This window comes from Zonotrichia leucophrys, chromosome 1 (genome assembly GCF_028769735.1).
Source record: "Zonotrichia leucophrys gambelii isolate GWCS_2022_RI chromosome 1, RI_Zleu_2.0, whole genome shotgun sequence".
NCBI classification, from domain to species: Eukaryota; Metazoa; Chordata; class Aves; order Passeriformes; family Passerellidae; genus Zonotrichia; species Zonotrichia leucophrys.
This window is the reverse complement of record NC_088169.1, coordinates 78820069-78840707: the sequence shown is the minus strand read 5'-3', so window position 1 is coordinate 78840707 and position 20639 is coordinate 78820069. Positions and strand designations below refer to the sequence as shown.

The window sequence follows — 20639 nt, the reverse complement described above, 5'->3', positions numbered from 1 at the left end:
CATGAAAGCCTGATTTTAGCTGTACTAATGCAGTTAACCTGTGGCTCACGTGTGAGTGGGGACAGCACATAGCCCTGCAGCTTTGATCAGCCTTTTGGAAACACACATGGGGTTCTTGCCTCTGCTGTACACATCCTGTGAGCCTGGTTATCCAACAGGCCAAGGCTAACGTGTTCACACTGAGGAAATCAGTGAGAGTACAATGGGTTTCTTTACACCAATTCTAATTTGCTGTAGAGTTAGGTTATTCATAGAGATACATGAATAACATTATGCTAGCTAGAAGTCTTGCTCAAGGACAAGTAACATGGAAAAAAAGCACAGTCCTTAAGAGAAGAAGAAATCCTTAAGAGAAGAAGAAACTCAAAAACAGAATAAACATTCATTGACAAAGCAGTTGTGTAGATTCACAAAGGATTATATTGCTCAGTGCATGCATTTTTCTACATTCAGTATGCTTACTGAATAGTAAAGACAATGATAAATTTAAGGAATCAAATAATATGTCATGTGGGTTCTGACACATCTCTCTTTTTAAAAACTGCAATTTGGGAAAACTCATCAGCTTCCTTCTCAAATAAATTTGAAGAGATGCAGACAAATTATGGAGTCCCCATACATTTTTCCTTGAAAAAGTTAGATATCTTTCACTGATGGAAATTTCTTTGGTACAAATTATACTCATATATTAACCTGACTGTTATATGTGCCCACTTGTCCAGCTTATGGAGCTAACCCCATAGGCCACATCTACAAGAAGGAGCTTTCCATATAAGATCCTTAAACAATACTACAATAATTTTTAATAAATATTTCTCAGCAGCTGGTATGCTAGGACCTCTTCCAAAACTAATTTTAAAAAACATTAGGCCTCTAGATTGGAACTTACCTGTTGTACTTAGAGGCCAGCTAAGCACTAAAGTTGATTTGAATACATTGCCTGCTTTTATTTTCACCATGACACTCCAATATAATGGTATCAAGGATAAACCCTGCCCTTATATGATGTTCATAGAACTTCACAACAACCAGGAACTTTACCTTTCATCTCAAATTGATATTGAGGGATAGGGTTTGCCATCAGAACTGCTAACTTCAACAGGAAGTGCATGGATGCACCTATACTCAGCATTTCACCCAAACACTGAACAGCACCACAGGATTTTCCCCATGTTCCTGGACAAGAAGGATAAAACAAAGCAACTGTGTCCTGTCAAACAAGGCAGACCTGTCAACCAGAGTGAAAACATGTCAGGCAGCCCTCCAAAATAAATGGAGATAGAGCATCTTTGTTGTCTGAAGCCATGTACAGGAATGCAGGAGAAGTGTGGGGAGAGCTCCCCAGGCATGTGGCAGCGCAGCCAGGTGGGGCTTTGTCCCTTCTGCCCTGGGAGCCTCGGGCGTCCTCTGCCCCTGCTTGTCCTGGGGCTGCTGGGGCAGCTCCTGCAGCCTTGGTGCCCAGGCACACAGCCCAGCAGCAGCACCCGTCTGGGCACCCACAGGGGCCATCGCTCGCTGGGTGTTCACTCACAGCAACAGGAGGCTGGCTCACTACAGGAGAAACAATCATCTAACTTTGGCTCTTTTAAAGGAGCTTCTTGTAATGAAAATGCCAGCTTGCCAAATGCTGTTTTGTGTTGAGTTTCTTTTGTTTGTTTTGGTTTTGACTTGGTTTTGTTTTGTTTTGCTTTCTTTTGTTTTTGTAGGTTTTTGTGTTTGTTGTGTTTGTTTATTTGTTTTTTGTTCCATTTTGTTTGGCTTTGTTTTTGGTTTTTTAAAGACAAAATTTCTAAGTCTTAATCAACCTGCTTTTTTCAGCTTGCCTGACCTTTTCTGCACCCAGAATGCCTAATTTAAAAATGAGACTGAAGTAAGCTTTTACCATAGTTGAAACTTTTATTGTGGCAGGAGGAATCCTGTCCATGTCATCCCTGTCCCTGCAGCTGCCAGACCTCCCTGCTGCCGTGGGAGGGAGCAGCACTCTTGGCTGTGCTGCCCGAGCTGGTAGTGTTTCCCACCAAGTGATTTGGATGCAATGGGAAAGGTCAGCCCTTGCCTGGGCCTGGTGCAATTCCTGCTGTGCTGCATCTAGCCAGGCAGGGAAAGTACTCACTGCCACTCATGTCTCACACCTCCTCCATGTTGCCTCACTGGCTACATCTCCCTGGGCACAGGAGACAGGCCTGGGGACATTTTCTGGCATGGAAACCGTGTGGCGCAGGGTGACTTGTATTTTATACTGTCTTATCCCTCTTGTCCTGCACTCACAGCTGGAATGGCTTTTGATTGTGAGATTGCAGGAGGGTGGTCGTGGTCCCCAGGCACTGCCAGGGACTCAGAGCCTGGTGGCACAGACAACCAGGCTCCAGGGACAGGCAGGGGTCCCAGGCTGATTTTCAGCTCCCTGGCAAAGATGAACCTTCTGCTGGTGGGCAGCAGCCCTGCCTGGTGCTCCCCCATCCTGCCTGCCTTGCCTTTTGCCTTTACAGCTGAGATAGAAAAGACACACTTTTAGGACATGTGTTTCTTGATTTGTTTCAGATTTACCTTTGGATGAGTGGGACTGTGCCTTATTTTCCTCCTAGAGTGCAAGGGAAGCACCTTCTGTCATCTGTGCTGGAAATGCTGAAGTGAGGAGAGAGCCACACACCTCCTTGGCACCTCCTCACTTCAGCATGTCCACCCAGGATCAGGAGTATGGGCATAGCCTCTGCAGTGGGACACTGAGCATCTGCCAGCATCCTCCCCCATCCCTCCTGTGAAAGCACCAGGTTCCAGGGCAGGACAAAGGAGCCATTTGTGGGTAGGAGTCAGATACAATGGAGTCAGATACAATGGAGGGACCGAGCAACATTAGCAAAAAACCTGAGGGCAGCAGCCAGTAGAGCTGGTGTTGTGAGGGGCAGCCAAGGGGGGTGCCTTCCCCCTTATCCTGTAGGGGAAGGTGAGCAGACAGGGACTAAAAGGGTGGATGTGCTGCATGGCAGTCCCTCATCATCACCACCAGCAGTGAAGCAGTTAAGATGTGGAGAGCCCTTTTTTCCCCCTACATCTCAAAATAGCACAAGGCAGCCTTTGAGCACGGGCAGTGATGTGCTGACATTTGTCCCTTGGAAACATCCCCTCCACCAGCCCTTCTGCTTAGTCCATGGGGCAGGAAGAGCCGCCCCCTTGGAGATGGAACCCGGAAAGCCTCTCAAGGAACAGGACACTTCCTCAGGCCTGACCTGCTAAAAATAGCCCGGTAGGGATGAATGCTTGTGTGAAACAGCCTGCAGCCCAGTGTGATGTTGTACATGCTGGAATCTCTGTAGGCTGGAATCTCTTTAGGCTAGAACGACGTGTAATATGAAGGAGGCAAGGAGGAAAGGAGAAGCCAGTTGTTTGATTTCTGCTTCTCATTAGGGGTCTCTGATAGTGAGGGGAGTGGGCCAAATATCTCCAGGGTATGATCCAGGGCAGGGCACAGCCTTGGGGACTCAGCTGGCCCTCTTGGGATAGCTGACTTTTGGGGGTACACATTTCTCAGCTTCAGTTTTTGCAGAATCCCAGGGCAAACTGCTCTGTTGCAAGATTCTATCAACCCTTTCAATAGATAGAATTTTTATTAACCATTATTTGTTAACCTTTTCTGGTAGTGAAACCATATCTTTAGTCAGTAGGAAAATATCACAGCTCTCTGGCAAGGAGGCAGGCTGAGCTCCTCGAAGCTGCCAGATGTTCATTTTTCTCTCCCCCCTCCTAAAATATCAAAATTTTAATTTACTCAGATGAATGAGCAGTTGACTAAACAGACATTCAATATAAAATTCATAGTAAGAAAAGAGACACTTGGGATAATTTTGATTGATTTACTTGGCAGAGTTTTGATAGCTACTGAAAAACATACTATTCATGTTTAGGTGAAAAATAAATGGAGTCAAATAAGTGTCACTGCATAGTACTAGGAGGTATATACAGCCACATGTAAAAATGCATAAACACAAACATTTCTGTACAGCAACCTTTTTTCAGTCTGTATAGAGAAACACTGGTTTATAATATGGGGAAAATATAAAGCAGACATACATGCAACAAGGACATGACAGTTACATAGGTCCCACCTGCCTCCCAACAGCTGAAATAACAATAACAACAATAATTATAATAATAAAAGCCTTTTTAGGGGAAAAAATTTGAAACCTGGAATGTTTACATGTTGAGGTTTCCAGAGAGCTTCAGATGTGAAACATATCTGAAGGTGATTTAAAGGCTTGATTCAAAGCCCTGTGAAGGCAATGGAAAAACTCCATTGGTTTCAGTGAGCTTGGGGTCAGACCCAGCTATTTAACCACGATCCCATTCTGCCCTCCCCTAAAACCCAAAGTTGAAATCTGCAGATAAAAATAAACAATCATATCATACAAAACTTTGTATATAGAATACAAAAGGTAACAGTTGACTTTTTGTATAAAATACAACTTTTTGATAGTATATTTATTTCACATATGTATAAATATAACCCAAATAATATGATTTTTATTATTCCTACCAAAATATTATTACTTTTTGTTGTTGTTTTTACAAAAGTTTACAAAACAAATAATTCTTTATATTTACAACCCAATACTGTGAAGAGTGCCCAGTCAATGATGAAAAATAGATTTTAAGGGTAGTGCACTTAACCGTTGCAAAGAAAGAAAAAAAAAAAGACACTAGCTCCATTCAGATGCAAGTGTTCTGAAGAAATGATACTGGATTCAAGTTTTAGTTGCAAGAGTCTTTCACAAGCTCTCATTTCAAATGCATCAGGTATACATATACAGGACAGGAAATGGCCTCTACCTTTTTTGAATTTACTTAAGACAGGATGTAATTTTGCTCCCAGGGATGGCACTCACAGCCCATGCGAGTGTTGGCCTCAGTCTTTTGCACTCCAGGCTGAGGCCAACAGGACAACACTCAGCATTGAGTCCACCACATCACAGAACCATGGAATCACAGAATATCCTGAGCTGGAAGGGACCCACGAGAATCATTGAGTCCAACTCCTGACTCCGTGGGACCAGCTCCTCAGCTGAACAATTTTTTTTTGCCTTATTTGAGGACCTTGAAATCAGTCTGGCCCTAATACAGAAACCAGTGGTGGCTTTTTCAATGGCATGTGAGGGTAGTTGAAGTCACCAGACTACAGTGCCCATTGCTCGTGGTGATGCTAACTCAGCCTTGGCCTCAGTGGCATCCATGGCAGCTGTCTGTCCCTCCCAGTGTGCTGGCAGTCACTGCCAGCACTGAGGCAGAGAAGGCAATCTTCCTTTCACTTCAAACTCGTGCAGCTGCTGCTTCAGTCTAGTTTTGCACGATTTACATGGGACACATTTGTTGTATCGGATCTGTATCTCTCCAAGCTTAGGTGGGACCCCAGTGGCCTGAACTCAAAAGCTCTTCAAAGGTTTGGAAAAACTTGTACTGACATATCACACATGCACCTCGACCAAACCTGGGGAGAAGAGGGAGCTTTCTGGGCAGCTGAGTCACCAAGTTACACAAGGCAGAGCTGTGCAGGGATCACTGGCTGGGCTGGCAGAAGGGACTCTTCAGTAGGCTTTCTTATCCCTCTTATTTCTCTGGGAATGAACAGCCTCTACTGGCATATCTAACTAAATGCCCATGTTACACCTTTTGTGGAGGTGCTGGTGCTCATTTGTGTGATGATGCTTCTTGAAACATCCTGAAAAATGGTGCCCATTTGAAATGACAGGGTGAAATAACTGGAAAAGCCTGATTAAAACCTCTCACAAGAAGTAGGTCAGATAAGTGCAGAGGCTATTGTCAAATAGTCTACTCATCCCACTGCCACTAACAAGGATGAATAAAGCACTTGCACGGGCTGAGCAATGCCTCTTGGCACCAAGGCATCGGAACGTAGGCATTGTATTCCTTTGCCACATCTAGTTGTAGCTAATTCAGAGAAGGCTGTGAAACACACTGCACCCCATCATTTGAAGGAACAGCACTTTCATTTGAATTGCAAGATCTGTTCCTGTCCATGAATCCTGCCTGAATCACTGTGCAGCTGCTTTATTGTGACATAGCATATCCTTCTGATGCCATTACCGACCAAGTCTATAGCAAAGAATTTAATATAGTCAAGACTATTTCCTGGCAGGTGTGGGACAGCCTGTATCCTTACTGCTCTGCTCTGTTAGCCTTCAAGGAAGGTGGCTGCAAACTGCTCATGGGAATGGTCCTTGCCCCAGTATATCTTCTTTCTATGCACAGAAATTGCACAGGACAAAATTAGCTGGTCCATCCCCAAAACCAGAACAGATGATTGAGTCCAGTGCCCAGAAATAATCCCCAGAACTGTTTCATGTACAAGCACAGATATGGCCGATGGAGCCTCCTGCTGTGAGTTATAATTGATGTGCATGCTAGTTTCAGGGGCAGAGCCTCCTGTACTCCAGACAGAGGCTGTGGGGACCTGGGCCATCAGCAGGACTCTTTCAACTCCCCCTCATATGGCGAAGGAGAAAACAGGATGGAACCAAAATGCTGTGCAATCAAAATGGCACCTTCCCCCCCGGGCAGGTAGATGATGGCATTTCACCTGGGCTAAACCTGTTTGAGAGAAGAAGATCAGGCTGAACTACCTGATGGATACTTGCCATGATTTGAGATGAAAACAAGGACAGTGGCTTAGCTGAGCCACTTTGGGTATCTGGCCTCCTCTAAGCTGGACTGGGAGAGTAGTCAGGGACAAATCATGAGCACCCTTCTCACTCAAGTTTCTATTAAGTCACTGGAGTCCCTGGGGAAGGGCAAGGTGGCAAAGTGAGGATCCTGAGCTTTGGAAGTAGTTCCCTCATGTTTCCCTCAGTGCCCAGAATGACTGTGCTGCTGGCAGAACAGCAGCATCCTCTAATACTCACTGCAAACACTGATGAAAGGGAGAGCACAAATGCTAGAGCATACCGAATAGCACGCTGGATGATCTGTTTCCTTCCTCCCTTGGATGAGACCACTTACCCTGCTATGTGCTACAAAAGGTTTATAACAAAATCATTGGGAAAGCAAATGTAGGTTTGTACTGTGCAGAAGTAAACAGTTTTTGTAATGCCATGAGATTTACACAGGGCTTGATGCTGTCAGGGCTAAGCAGTCCCAAGGAAGTAAATGGCTGTGAACAAGATGACTGAAGAGCTGTGGACCACTTGGGGTCTTACTTGCACTCAGAGAAATGATGTTCCACAGCCTATACCACTGACTGGTGCTTCCATGTGTGGGAAGCTGCATGTGTTTTTTTCCCGGAGCCCCTCTGAGAAGAACCAATGAGTTTGCAATGGGCTGGGCACAGGTCTGGGGAACAGACCCTCCACATGTTTTCACTCCTTTGTGGCAGGCAGGAATATCACTTAGACTGTCACTTCAGTTTTGTTCCTAGAGCTAGTCTTCAAATAGGGCAGTTGCTCTATGTTGCATTTTAAAGGACAGCCCAGTTACTGGAGTGTAAATTAATGAAGCAGGTTGTTGGCATCTAAAGAGAAAGCTAATGTCCTTGCTGCCTCTTCATCTGGTTCCCTCTTGGTACTGTCACTTACGAGTGGTTCCCTAAAATTTCATCGAGGTTGATGTCTTTCATCCAGTCATCATTACCAGGTTCTGTTTTCAGTAAAGAATCTATAAAATCCGAGTCACTGTTGAGTGCAGGTCCTATACTGTCCCCTTGCTGGTTCAGAAAGTCAAACGCTAGGTCACTGCCATGCTCACTTCCTTGGTAAGCCCGGGAGGTTTGGTTGGTGCTTGTGAAACCAGTTGATGGCAGAGATGACGGCGGTGTCATACTTGTTCCTGGCTGATTCAAGGCAGGCACAGTCTGTCCTCTCAGCTGATTGGGTCTTATGCTGAGCCCTCGTAGCGAGCCAGCAGATTGTCCATTTAGAGTCTGGTGCATTTGGTTCAGAGGGGCCCTCATTTGGACTCCCGCCGGTAACTGGTTAGGAGGTGCCAATGCACGCTGAGGAAAATGCTGGTTGCCTACGCTGCGCTGCAAAGACTGGTTGGGATATGGAGTGCCCGTGGGGAAACGCACCCCTGCAGGCTTCAGTGCATCCTGCTGCTTCACTGCAGCCTCTTGCGGGGCCCAGTTCTGGGCATTGGCAGTGGCTGTGATCATCACATTGGCCGGCCGTTGAGCAGGGATAGCTGTCACTCCATGGGTCAAGCCTGGCCTTATTTGCTGAGTGTTGACCACTGACCCCGTCCCAAAAGCTGCCCCATTGTTCCCCTGGGTCATGGTTTGCTGTCGGGACACCATGGGGTTATTCTGACTGGGCAGAACTTGATTTTGGTTTCTGTGTGGCTGCATTTGGTTCATTCCTGAAGTCACATTGTATGTGCTTGGTTGGTTGCAAGGAAGGTTCCCGTAGCAGCCCAAACTCCGAGCAGCAGGAACAGAAGGCATTCGGGTTCCAGCAGGGGTGGACATGAGGCTGGAGCTCTGGGGCATGATGCTGTGAGTTGAAATTGGGTTGGATAAGGACATGTTGTTGGAGCTCATGCTCACAGCTGGTGAACCACCTGGAAAGAAGAAAACAGAAGTGTTACAACAAGCGTGGGTGTATCAATATGTGGTGTCATTCAAATACCAACAGCTCAAAAATCCAGTTTTCTATGAGCAGAGTTTCTTGAAGAAGATACTTGCTCTTAAGAGGACTTACATGAACTTGCTCAAGGCCTTGAAGATGCCTGTCATCCAAAGGGTGGTTTGGTCTGTACTAGGCCACCTGTGGTTTTTCCATCCCTTCAGAGGAGAGCACATGAGCCAAAACTGATGCTCATTGTAAGAGAAATATTGGAGCAGGGAAGGACAGACAGAACCACTGGGCAGGAGAGAAGAGTTCCCTGCCTTCCTTTACAGAAGCACTAGACACGTCAAACAGGACAAAGCCTCTCTAATTGATCAGAGATCAAAAACTTTTCCTTACAGGGCATGGCTTATCCTGGCTCCCTCTAGAGACAATGGGGAGTGAGAGGCAGTTTCATCAGGCTTCTTTTCTACCTTTCTTAGACAGCTACAGCAGCAGTATCCATCCTTTGATTGGGAATGCCTGTCCCAGATGACAGCAGGAGCCAAGAGTGCATCTCCCACATTTGCAGCCGTATGCTGGGGCAGGAGCTCAGTCCAGTCTGTGCCGTGCCTGTCGTCCCACGTGGTGGCTGAGCAGGCATGGGGACATGAGCCGGTGCTGTGCCTGGTGAGCCCCACACGTGCCCTTTCTAAACTCTCTTCCCAGCTGGGCTATGGCTATTTGCCCCTGCAGAAACAGACTTGCCAGTGAAGGAGCCACACATGATGTGCCAGCGCTTGCTGCACCTGAACATCCCCTTTTGTGCATCAGAAAACTACAAGTTATGAGTTGGCAGAATTTATCACTCCTGGCTGATTCTGCCCAATGGAGGGTTTTCCTGTACTTAACATCTGCCAATGGATGACAAGAAGAGAGGATTTCCTTGCCTCCAGCCACCAAACCTCAACACAAGTTCAGTTTTTTGGCTACATAGACTCTAGTTTGAGGCCACAGTAGGTCATTTATACTATGAAGGCTGAGTGCTTATGCAGGGCAGGACTGAATTAATCCCTGAGAGACTGGTTGAAAAAGACCAACCACTTTTTAAACCACTCAGCCAGGGTAGATGGCACTGTGGAGAACCTCTCTGCACACAATCAGCTGCTCCACATTGTAATTCCCTTTGCTACTGTTGCTTCCAGTACAAACCCTACAAGAAGCACAGCTCAAAAAAGTCAGGCTCAAGGCAAATGAAAGGAGATGTTTCTTCACACAATGTGTGGGTCAGCCGAGGAAATCTGTGCCACATGGCACGGTACAAGCTAAATTCTCACACCTCTTTAGGTGGCCCCCAAAGTGTGAGAAAAGCTGTCAAATGAGCTTGCTACCAAGGTACCACTGCATTTCAGGAATTCTCTGAGCCTTTCCCAGAGGAGGAACGAGGAGATTTGCTATTTCATAGGGTGCAACTAATAGCAATTTTTGGGCATGACACATTGCCTTGGCTTGATTCTTTGTACATTGGCAAAACCAGATGGAATTTGACTAACTTCAGCTTCATCACCAAATCTTATTATATATTGGTCTGTGTGACTAATTTTATTAGTTGGTCCATCAAAAATTCCTTCATACTACACAGTGCTTCGAGACTGTGTCATGCCTGCAGCACTCTCCAGATACTTCAGTCTCAGTGTGTGGCATGTTTTCCAGTCCCTTGGTCCTTTGGAAGTCCCTTCAGAATGTGGCAGTTTTTGATGTTGATTTCAGAGCTATACATCATAGCTGGTCACAGCAATAACTTTTGCTCCAATGTGGATGTAAAGTAAGCTCTGTTTTTCCAGTTCAACATCATCTGGGACAATGTTTACCTATCCAGTTTCAATCACACAACCTGCTCACGGTGATATCTGGAGACCTGTCAGCCATTTCCTTTTGAGCTATGCTAATTCTGTGCCACTCAGGTTTCTTAACCAAAACAGGCAGTAAGAAGTCAGATGCTTTAAGGGACATAACCTGAACAACTATTGCCTTTAAGTTGTGGTTTCATTGAAAGAGATACCATGCAAGTTTGAAAAGATTCTTCTAACATCAGCCCATGTTGCTTGAAATAAATTAAATCTTCCCCTTCCTTAATTATTTATTATTTGGGCTGTATCTGCTCCCCAGTAGCTTTGCTGAACTCTGCATTAGGCTACTAGGGCTGGAATTGCCTACTTAGTCTTTTAATTTTGATCATGGCATTAGCAGTCTCCCTCGGTGTTTCAAGACTAAATAAAAGGTGACATTAAGAATTTGGAGAACCTCTCAGCCAGCACTTTTAAAACTCTTTTAGACAAATCATGGACATACATATTTTAAAATTCTATGTTTAGGAACAGCTATTTAATATACTGTTCCTGTTGAAATTTTACCATAATGATGTTCAGCTCCCACAGTCTGGAACCAAAGAAAAATTGTATATTTCTGCTTTTTCTGCATTATTTTTATACATATGCTATTTCCATTTAGTAATGGATGTAAAGAATTCATTTCTTTCCTTAAGGACTTAAAAAATAACTCTTCTCAAATCATTATTAACACTGAGTGTGACTCCACAGCCAGAGTGCTTGTTTCAAATCAAGTGCTTGTTTCAAATCAATATAGACATAGATACCTAAATTAAGAAGCTCCCACTAGCTTGGAAGGCAGCCTCTTCCACAAACAGGCTCCAAGTGGGACTGTAGAGGATCTAATTATCCTAAGAATTGTGTTGTCTTAACTTAAGCACCTAAATTCAGTCCCTGAGCTGGGCTGCCCCTGGGACAGGATATGCTGTGGGGAATCCACCTGTTTTTAGCCCAACAGGAACGATCACATTCCCACAATCAGTGCTCAGCTGGCAAGCACATGATTAGCCCCATCTTTGGCTTTGCTGGTGGGCTGTGCAGTTTTGGAACTACTGTAACATCTCCTATGAAGACAGGCTGAGAGAGGTGGAGTTGTTAAGGTGGGAGAAGAGAAGGTTCTGAGGTGATCTAGTAATTTCTTGTACCTGAAGGTGGCTACGAGAGGGAGAGAGAGGGACTTTTTACAAGGATATGCAGTGACAGGACAAGGGGGAATGACTTTAAATTAAGACAGGATAGGTTTAGATTAGACACAGGGAAGAAATTTACTCAGGGGTGGTGAAACACTGGACTAGTGAAAGGGTTGTGAATGTCCCATCCCTGAAAGTATGCAAGGCCAGGCTGGATTTGGCTCTGACTAACCTGGTCTAGTGAAGGTTTGGAACTAGATGATCTTTAAAGTCCCTTCCAACCCAAACCTTTCTGTGATTCTGTGACTTTTTTTTTTTGCAGGGATGATAGGGATGGGTCCCTGATTTTTTGCTCCTGTGAGCCCATAATAAAGAGAGAATTCAGTGGCATTTCAAGAGATGGTTTTCTCCCTCCAGCAGAACTACAAGTTTGTACAGTCACTTCATTGCCACTGGGATGAAGCCCCTCCTGGGGTGACCCTGCCAGCTGTTGAGCAGACCTCAGGGCTACCATCACACTGCTCCTGCAAATGCTACACTTTTTGAAGAACACAAGTATTTGGGAAGGGGTTGTACTTGTTGCCAAAAGACGAAGCTTCCTCTTTCTTTGTTTTGCTATTTTTATGCTTTTATTTTTAACACAAGTATTTTCCATTCTTATTTCTTCCAGATGGGAAGAAATGCCTTCCCCAGAAGGACTCTGTACAGCAGCTGGGCACCCCAGGCTACAGCAATTCAGAGAAACAGCTCCCCTACCCAATTCACCTGCTCCTTTCTTGGGGGTCTCTTGCCATGGCATGGCACTGCGGGGAAAAGCATAGAGAAATAAAATACTCAACCAAGTTTCTCCAGCCTGTGCGGTTTTATTTAGCTTTTTGTTTCTTCTTCCCTGATCTGAGCAAAGCTATTCCCAGAAAAAGGAAACAGTTTCCCTACTGTTACTCCCTTATGCAAGAGTTTCCTAATCGCTGCCTCGGGTAGCTTTGCTGGAAGCTCCCAGCACAGCCCTGCTGTCCTCCTGGGGCTCACTCAGCAGGGACTTGGGATTTGAATGGACAAGTGCTGCCATTCCCACGTGTCTCAAAACAAGGAGATGCGACTCCAAATACCACAAGACTGGCAGAGAGTCCATCAGATTAACAACAACAAGAGCTGCCACATAACAATGGTGATCTACTCACTTTGGAGCCTTTCACACATGTGGCTGCACTCACTTCCATTTTCTGTCTCAGGCTAGAAATGGATTGTTTTTAAGTAAAAGCCAAGTCTCAGTTAATAATTTGGTTCCAGGAACAAACCTTTAAACAACACACCAAATCACAAGATTCCTCAGCAGAATGCTGGGCTTGCCAAAGCATTTATTTTGGGAGTACAGGAGGTACCAAGCCAGCGAGCAGGGCCCTCACCATGGGATATTACACTGGGATGCTTGAGTCACTTTACTGGAGAAGATTAATGCCCAGGTCCATTAGAAAGATTAGAAATCAGCAGTTCCCAGCAGCAGTTTCCAGGCTGCAGCAAGGTTATCACTGCTGGAACTTGTAAACAGAGCACAGGAGTGCATGAATGGTGCTTGAGCAGCCCAACCTGGCCCATCCCTACATAGCCAGCAGATGGGGCAGAGGGGTGGCATGTGAGTAAGCTGCACTTCAGAGCTCATTAAAATTGTAATAGAAGCGGAAAATGTGCTATGAAGGACAGGTAAGAAGGAAAGACTCAGATCACTGGCTGAATCTGCAGAGCCAACAATTATGGAAAAACAATGAAAAAAACCCTCTTCTTTTTCTTTAGCATGTTGCATACAAAAATATACTAGAAGGCAAAGAATTCTTTTTATACTTATATGCACAGACGTTTTTGCAGTATAGAAAACATCCTTTGGTCCCATCTGCTGCATTTCCCGCACCTCCTCTTCCCTCAGCATTTTTTCCTTACTCTGCCTTTGCTCTGAGTGGCCTTCAGCCAATCAGCAAGGTGAACAGTATGAAAAGCCAAACAAACAATCCTGTGCTCCAACAACTAGACTCTCCCAGGAGGTCAGGGCACAAGAGCTGAAACAAAGGACTAGTCCTGAAGTGTTGGGCATTTCCTGCCCTGGGCAGCTCTGGCAGAAAACAAGGGCTTTTATTCTACTGTTTGACTGATCTGTTGAAATGCTGCATGTAGAGCAGCTCTAAGGCCATGACTATGACCTATTAAACACACCAAAAGTGCCATCCATGATGGTGCTGTGTGGGGTACTTAAAAACCTGTGTGAGGGTCCTCACACTGTACATGAACTGCCATTTGAAGCGAGGGATGGTTCTCATCTCATTCTCTCAACCAAGGTGCACCACATACGTGAGAGAAGCACCTGAGCACAGTGAGTTTGCATAGCCAAGAAGACATCTCTGCATCAGGTATGTGGGTGCACATCTGCCCCAGACAGTGCTAATGGGACAGGTACCAACTCCTCCTTCCCCATGTCTGAGAGAGGCAGTATCAGCCTGGATGAAGCACCAGATCATACACCAGCCCTTCTCAGTGGTGCAGGACAGTGAGGTAGATAGCACAGGAGGGCACAGCCACCACCCAACTGCCTCTGCAGGGATCGAAGCAGATATCCAGAAAATCATGCCCCAGTCATCCCATGCATGCATGCCTCTTATGGATGGTCTTCCAGCTGGAAGGAAGGAAGAAATGAAGGGGTTGCTTTGAGCCCATGGGTACTTACCAGGATATTGGTTTGCTTGTTGCATGTTGACCACATTTCTTCTTTGGTCTTTATAATCTGGTGGTGGTCTTGTCAAGTGTCTGTTCAGCTGGTCTTGTGGAGTTATTTTCTCCTAGAGGATTAGAGTAGAAGTACATTAATTTGCTTTTCTTTATGCTTTCCTGGCTCTGTGTTTTGCCAATCTCTTTCTTTTCTCAGTTATGTAAAAGCTGAAGTATTCCTTCCTTTCACTCGGGTGGCACTTGTGAAACGGTGCCATCACCTACTGAAGTCTATATGGAAATCTTTTTGCTGGTTGCATTGTGTTTGAGCCTGGTTCAACTTTCCTCTCAGCCTCTGAGAACAATGTCCATGTCTCCACTGAAGTACAAAGTGTAATTCTATTTCAGCTTGTCAAACCCATCCACAGCCATGCCCTCCCTCACTCTGTCATCCTACACTGTAGGAGTGACCACAAAACCCAGTAAAATCCTTGTTTTTTCTCTCCCCAGCTCTCCTTACTAGGGACACCAGCAGTGGGGATATACACCTGGTTTAGGACAAGGACAAGGATGGTGCTGGGCTGGCTGTTTTCCTGCCACTCAGCATTGCCCTGTGCTTCCCTGTATGAGTTGCTGTCCTTCCTCTTACATTGGGAGTACAAGAATTGGGGCAAGGACAGCAAGGAAAGATTGCAGGAAAAAAATATTATCTGGGGAGATTTTATTTTGTTTTTTGAGCTTGCAGGGACATGTCTCTGGTGAAAGAGCCAAGTCCTTGAACTGAAATCTGACTAACTGCCCTGTGCTCATAAAGATCTGGAAAGAGCAGGCACCAGAGTCAATGCCAAATCTCTCATCAGCATCAGTGTGATTTGATGCCTCCAGAGTGCTCCTGCTCACCCATGAGACATGGTTCCTTGGGATATGTGCCCCCATGGCAGGAAATTGTGAGTTTGGTGCACATGTGCCTTTACTGGACAGCTGCTGGGACAGCATCACACCTCTCGTGCAATGTGCACAGGTTTTGTGCTCAGCTGCCAGAATGGCAAATCAGCTTGTCAGTGTGAAAGAGTCAGGCCCTGCCTGATGATGCAAGTCCATCGGAGTAATTTGGGGATAATCTGCCTGAAAACAGCATGCATATGGACCTTCTATTGGAAAAATTCTATTTTCTTCTCCCAGGAGCACTTAAAAAGACTGGGAGAAGAGCCCTTCTTGTGTTATTTAGAGCATTTCCACAATTCATGATGGGAGGGAGGGGTCTGATTAAGATTTGTAAGGTTTGTTTTTATATCCTGCTCAACCTGAATCCTTGTGAATAAGACAGACTCCCATGAAATCCCTGCAATTCATGTAAAAACTGTTTTCTATGTACACAAAACAAAAGCAAAGCCAAGCTGATTAAATTTCCATTTTATTTAAGATAAGCTATTTGAACAATTAAGTTTTCGCTCTGGTAAAAATTCTGATAGAAAACTGCAGCACAGAGAGCTGATTTTGAACTTCTTTTTTCTTCTGCATGAATTGAAAAGTCAAGAAATATTTCCTTTATAGAATCTCCCATGTCTCCTAAAATGACCAGAAACTCCCAACCAGTCTCTCAGATACCAAAGGACAGAGAAGTAGCTACAGATACATAGAAATGCAAAAATAAAACCAGAGAAAGTAGGACCCATACACAATCCCAGCGAAGCGCACAAACTTGTGTTGAACCCCAAAATCAAGGTATGTGATCCTTGTTCACACACAGGCATTTTACACACTGTGCTGCTTGGGTGACAGCTCCTGGAAGTAAACTTTCCTCTGAGGTGGAAGTAGCATGGCAGTGCACCTTGGCTTATCTTGCAAAGAAAACCACTGACAATATTCATGTCTCAAAAACAAGCGTATGCTTGGATTGTTCTTGTAATGAAACTGCAGTAGCTTGGAAAATTGTTTCATATAGATTGAAGAAGGTTTCAAAAAGGCTTAGAAAAGTGCTGAAAAATACAAGGTGCACTCTTGACAATCTAGGCACTGCCAAAGCTACCTTGGAGTTTTAGGGGGCTTTCTTCTCCCTGTCTTAGCTTTCTTTTCTATTGTTTTACGACAATATTTTCTACGTAAAATAAGAAATTAGTAAACTTACAGCTTCTGCCAACATCTGCTGCTGTAGAAGGAGTTGTTTTTGCTCCATCATTTGCCGTTGCAGAGCCTGTTTCTTTTCCATCAGCTGCTGATTCAACAATGATTGCTGGGATGAGTTCATGTAACCACTTCCAGTGTTTGGATTTGAGCAAGAGCTGGAGCTTGGAGTGGGGCCAGCTCCCTGGCCTACCACAGAGTGTTGTTCCTGAAACAGAAGAAAAGGCTCGTGAAGGATGAAAATAATAACAGGCATCAAGAAAAGGAAATAATCCTTTTTATGTAATTTGCTGAAACTCAGGACACAGCTCACAGACTCTCAGGACAAGTGACCAATACAAAGGCTATGACAAAGTAAGAAGAAGATTGAGTAACTTCATCCCTCAGGAAAGACTCTGAAAATGTACCAGGTGGTTCCAGTGGAAAGTCTCAATATTGTACCAGGAGCTTGGGAAATATTAACAGAAGTAACAGAGCTGTCCTGGGGATCTTTCAGGAAACGTGCATTGGGCTGTACAGCAGTTTGTTTGACCACAAGGGAACAAACTCAGTGTCTGCTGGTTCCTACCATCTGGTGAACAGCAGTGAGAAGCTGCAGACTTATTGGTAGAAGTGGCATCTATTCTTAGAAAATACAGAGGTGGGAAGTTAATACTTCACAGTGGGGTGAATGGTGCTGCTTTCATTTGTCCCGTCATCTCCCTGACAAGAGCAGTCTCTGAGAGACTGCTAATTGAATCCCATTAGCACCACGATTAAATAGGCTTAGAGTGTATCAACTTCCTCAGTAAAATAAATGTGTAACTGGCAAGGACCTTGAAGAGTCTCTCTGGTCTTTGTGAGGGACCTAGATCTGCTTCCTGTTCCCATTGTGCAGCTCCATAATGAAGGGATGGCAAAAAGTCATCTTCGAGGGCAGTGGAGAAGGAACGTGAGGACTCAAACCATGTTCATACAAGATGAGAATGTACATGGGATTACATTATGCTGCTCCTTTTCTCTTGGCCATTATTTCCCTTGGCAGCAATGTGATTTTTGCCTACTTGCTCCAGCAGTGTTTGGTACTTGGGCCTTTACCAAATGCAGCTTTCTCAGTACACACACAAAAATACTTAGTCTATGCACAGCTACAAAGAAAACGGGATACACTGAAGAGGTCACAACAGCCAGGAGACACATCCATTCTCTGACCCCACTTGACTGCAATTCACCATAAGAACCTACCACATAACTCTGTATAACCTAAGAGGCAGCAGCATTTGTGCCTTGCAACACCAGACCCCACAGCAGGAGTCTGATGCTCCCTGTTGTGCAGGGGGGCGTATACTCTCTCGAGTGGCCAGGATCTGGGCTGCTGTCCTGGTAAAGCTCTGCTCCATGGCCATTGTGCCCTGGGGCATTTGGGCAAACATGGGCTGACACCGAAACAAGAATTGGTCATATGTAGCCTACCCATGCCCCACGGAGCACTGATGTTTAGCACTTTGCAAATTCCAGGAAAGCTCATTCCTGCGCCTTAGCTTTTGCATCCCTCCCCTCCCCAGTAACACACTCCGTGCAGACTAATCCCACTTATCTTTCTACCATCTGGCATGGAAGAAGCACAATGATTGTATGGGTATTTCTATTTTAAAATAACTCCCTGGCTTCTAGATGGGGCCACATGAGTTTGTAGCTAGTTAGATAAAGTATTTGAAGACTGTTACTGAAATAAAAACCTTGACTTTGTTCTGGAGCCACCTGTAGCCCCCAAGGCAGTGTTACAAACCCACCCTTCAAATTTATTGGGCTCTTACACAATTATATCCTGCACACTTTCTTTCAGTTCCAGAAGGAATCTAGGATTGCTCGGCACTGCCACATTTTTCAGCCCTTATGTTAGCTGCAAGATAGAAAATACCTCCTCTCAACAGACCCGCTTGCCAAGTTGTTGCGCAAACTTTTTTGTCTTTCCTAAAATATTTTGAAAAGAAAAATATGTTACAATAAATTGGCTTTGACTTCTATATTCAAATGACAACTCTAGCTTGAACCCAGCCACATGTTCCATCCATTAATAGAATTCATCTGTTGTGTTTTTGCACAGATAGTGCAGGCTCCCCCGAATGTGCTTTCAGTCCTGCGTAAAAAAACCAACAAAGCCTAAGTTTTTCTTTCCCTCATTCCCTACCAACCCATATAAGCAGTGGGGGGGATTTTGTCTTAAGATAAACTGTGTAGTGTTCATTCACAGTATCTATCAAAGAAAGCTCTTCTGTAATAGCCATTGGCACAAAGCACCAGCTGCTTGGCAAATAGACCCTGAGAAAACAGTGTAAATCATCAACTTGGAGCCAGGTTGGGGGATTTTGCATTTGGTCCTTTCTCTGCTGTTCATGAAATGTCAGTGTGAGCCTATGAATCTACGATGTGTTACTTCTCCTGCCTGCTGATCTTCCCCGTGCAATGGGAGAAGGAAGAACAGTTTCCTAATAAATCAGGAGACTGGCTGCACAGCAGTTTGACCCTTCATGAACCAGTGCTATCGAGCCCTGCTCTCACCCTGCGCTTCCATCACTGCAAATCAGACAGCAGAAGGGCTACACTGCTGTCAGGGACATGAGGCTCTGCCCCTGTGCAGGACAAAGTGTGCCTTCTGACATCCCTGAGAGGAAGGGCAGGTTTGGCTGGAGTTAACCTGCTTCTGCAAAACTGACTCATCCTGCTCTAAGCCCAGCTTTACTGCAGCAGATTTACTACAACCCCACACATCTAGAACTGCTGCTTTATAATGTCATTCCTGGGTTCTCATGCTGCAGTTCATGTGGTTTAGCTTTAGAAAGCCCTGACCAAAGAAAATCTCGAGTGGGACATGCCTGTCCTCTTGCCCAGGGGCACCTCCACCCAGCAGGCTACAGAGGCAGCCAGGATCCCTCCAGCTGGGGAGCCCTGAGTGCTTGCCTGCACGGTGTCACCACCTGCATGAGGAAGGTAACCTGTCCTCTTTGCCCCCAAGGAGGTGGCATGATGGGGAGCACATCCCTGCAGCCAGCTAGGTGTCAGAACAGGCTGGAAGCATCACACCCCCAACAGGTACAAATATCCACCTGGGTTTTTCCCCAGTTTCTGCCCTACTTTTTGGCACTGCTCGTGCATGTTCCACATTCCTCCAGCCCTGCAATGACCTACAGCTCTTTTACGGCCATCCCTGGTGCCAGCTGGGGCTGGGTTAGTGTTCACCAACCACCACAAAACTCCATCTGCCCTGCCAGAGCTGAACCTTCAGCATGGTGATGCTCCACATACAAAGCAGATGTGTTGCACCACATTATCTGATGTTACAGTGCCACATAAAACCTCTGAGATGCAGAAAGGCAGACACTGAGAGTTCATCAGAGCTGGGAGCACAACTGCGGTTTTGTTCTTAAGCACCACAAAGAACATTACGTTCAAATGTTTAAATTAGCAGTAAAACAAAGCATTTAAGACCAAGTTTGCCTTTCACTATCCCTGCTGCAGCTGATTTGTGTTCATACAAATGAAGGGATCTCTTGGCTTCTAACACATATATATGAACTTTTAAAAATAGACTTTTATTTTTCACCCTTTTTTCTCTCCTCTCCTCTCCTCTCCTCTCCTCTCCTCTCCTCTCCTCTCCTCTCCTCTCCTCTCCTCTCCTCTCCTCTCCTCTCCTCTCCTCTCCTCTCCTCTCCTCTCCTCTCCTCTCCTCTCCTCTCCTCTCCTCTCCTCTCCTCTCCTCTCCTCTCCTCTCCTCTCCTCTCCTCTCCTCTCCTCTCCTCTCCTCTCCTCTCCTCTCCTCTCCTCTCCTCTCCTCTCCTCTCCTCTCCTCTCCTCTCCTCTCCTCTCCTCTCCTCTCCTCTCCTCTCCTCTCCTCTCCTCTCCTCTCCTCTCCTCTCCTCTCCTCTCCTCTCCTCTCCTCTCCTCTCCTCTCCTCTCCTCTCCTCTCCTCTCCTCTCCTCTCCTCTTTCCCACACAGCTTGTCAGGAGCTCTGAAAGCCTCTTGCAAGCTTATGTCTCTGCATTCTTAGTTCAGATGTGGTTTAAGGACAGTTGGCTGGAAGAGGATGTGCAAACCTTTCCCCTCTTTCTCCTGGAAATGCTTTGAATTGATGAATAATTTTGATGGGACAGAAGGGAAACAATGGTCAATTTTGTACGAAACCACAATGCCCGCAGAGGCTGTTTGCTTCCCAGCCAGGAGCCCTGACATCTGTGCCACAAGATGAGCTTCTGCTTCTTGCAGATTTTTTCCTCAG

The 20639-nt window shown here is 45.5% G+C and overlaps 1 protein-coding gene across 1 annotated transcript in view; it reads right to left on the bottom strand.

Annotated features, from left to right (window-relative positions):
- Positions 1-3837: 3837 nt before the first annotated feature.
- MAML2 (mastermind like transcriptional coactivator 2) overlaps positions 3838-20639 on the bottom strand; it is a 211727-nt gene continuing 194925 nt past the window's right edge. The window contains exons 3-5 of the mRNA XM_064718640.1: positions 16388-16591; positions 14279-14390; positions 3838-8559 (exon numbers count right to left, since the gene is read on the bottom strand). Coding sequence (XP_064574710.1) covers positions 7577-8559; positions 14279-14390; positions 16388-16591 — 1299 coding nt within the window. The 3' untranslated portion in view covers positions 3838-7576. The remainder of the gene's footprint in view (positions 8560-14278; positions 14391-16387; positions 16592-20639) is intronic.